Here is a 1,682-nt window from a genome sequence, read left to right as displayed (position 1 = left end):
GCAAGCCAAGAACAAACACTCCGTGGAACCAGGAGATCCCCTTGCTACTAACAGTCTTGCGGCAGAGGTGCGGAGATAAAGGGGCAGGCGGCCGAGTGGAGCGTCAATCAGAGCACAGCTTACCATCACGCCACCAGCGGTCGGCCAATGGGAAGGCCGAGGCCTCTATAAAAGCTGACACTGGCTTGGTTATTGTTTTTGTTTTTGACGATTTCCATAGGGACAAGTGGCTTCGGTTTTTTCTGTAACACTGCAAGCCATGGCTCGCAGGAAGCAGACAGCGCGCAAGTCCACGGGCGGCAAGGCCCCGCACAAGCACCTGGCCACCAAAGTGGCCCGCAAGAGCTCGCCGGCTACCGGCGGCATCAAGAAGCCGCACCGCCACCAGCCTGGCACAGTGTCCGCCACTACCAGAAGTCCACCGAGCTGCTGATCCGCAAGCTGCCGTTCCAGCGGGAGGTGTGCGAGATCGCGCAGGACTTCAAGACCGATCTGCGCTTCCAGAGCTCGGCCGTCATGGCGTTGCAGGAGGCGTGCGAGACCTACATGGTGGGGTTCTTCGAGGACACCAACCTGTGCGCCATCCACGCCAAGTGCGTTACCATCATGCCCAAGGACCTACAGTTGGCGCGCCGCATTCGCGGGGAGCGCGCTTAAGCGCCACGCGCATGTGTGGGCCGCCAAGCCCTGAGTCGTCGTTCTCCCCCTAAAGGCTCTTTTCAGAGCCACCACCAGTCCACAAAGGGTGCGGTGCCAATCGGGTTCTTTCTGGCTGGTTCCAGCTTCCTTAGCTTCCAGTTAGCTGGTTGTGTTCCCTAGGGTTCACGCGGGGGTTTAACCAAATGAAAACCCTAACAACTGGGGTGGTTACCCATAAGTCCAAGAGTGGAGTGGAGAGGAGCCCACGAGAGTAGGTCTACCTAGAGAATGCGGTTGGAGGGCTTTTTCCCACTGCATCTTTGCCAGCATCTTTGGTTTTATTTTAATGTTTTTTGTTTAAAAATTTTTTAACGTTTATTATTGAGACAGCATGAGCAGGGGAGGGGCTTCAAGTCTTTAAGCTGTCAGCACAGAGCCTGATGAGGGGCTCAAACTCACCGAACTCACCGGCGAGATCATGACCTGAGAGGAAGTCAGTTGCTTAACCTAATGGGCCACCCAGGTTCCCCTAATGTTTATTTTTGACCCAGAGTGTGAGTGGGGGAGGGGGAGGGTAGCAAAAAGGGGGGGGGGCCAGAAGATCCAAAGCAGGTTCTGTGCTGACAGCAGAGAGCCCGGTGTGGGGCTGAAACTCCCCAACCGAGAGATCATGACCTGACCTGAAGTTGGCTGCCCAACCGACTGAGCCATCCAGGCACCGCACAAGCATGTTCATAATTAAAATTTTAGGTTGATAGAACTCTAGGGGCTCCTGGGTGGGTCAGGCAGTTAAATGTCCAACTGGGCTGAGGTCATGATCTCACAGTTGGTGAGTTCGAGCCCCGCATCGAGTTCTGTACTGACAGCTCAGAGCCTGGAGACTGCTTCAGATTCTGGGTCTCTGTCTGTCCCGTGCCTACTCATGTACCGTCTCTTTCAAAACCAAACTTTAAAATAAAATTTGTTTTTAAAGTTGGTAAAACCCAGTCGCTGGCCAGTGCTGGTCACCTGCAGACAGCCAGCCTATACTTCCCAGGTCCTCC

The 1,682-nt window shown here is 54.8% G+C and overlaps 1 protein-coding gene across 1 annotated transcript; it reads left to right on the top strand.

Moving 5' to 3' along the window:
* The first annotated feature begins 216 nt into the window (after positions 1-216).
* H3-4 (H3.4 histone, cluster member) lies at positions 217-1,040 on the top strand. Its single transcript, XM_040454326.1, is given in 2 exon segments — positions 217-398; positions 401-1,040. Coding segments are annotated over 2 exon segments (396 nt in total). The 5' UTR covers positions 217-259; the 3' UTR covers positions 658-1,040.
* The last annotated feature ends 642 nt before the right edge of the window (positions 1,041-1,682 follow it).

This window comes from Herpailurus yagouaroundi, unplaced genomic scaffold (assembly GCF_014898765.1).
Source record: "Herpailurus yagouaroundi ecotype Mexico unplaced genomic scaffold, PumYag 212, whole genome shotgun sequence".
Classification (NCBI taxonomy): domain Eukaryota; kingdom Metazoa; phylum Chordata; class Mammalia; order Carnivora; family Felidae; genus Herpailurus; species Herpailurus yagouaroundi.
This window is presented reverse-complemented; position numbering and strand designations above follow the sequence as displayed.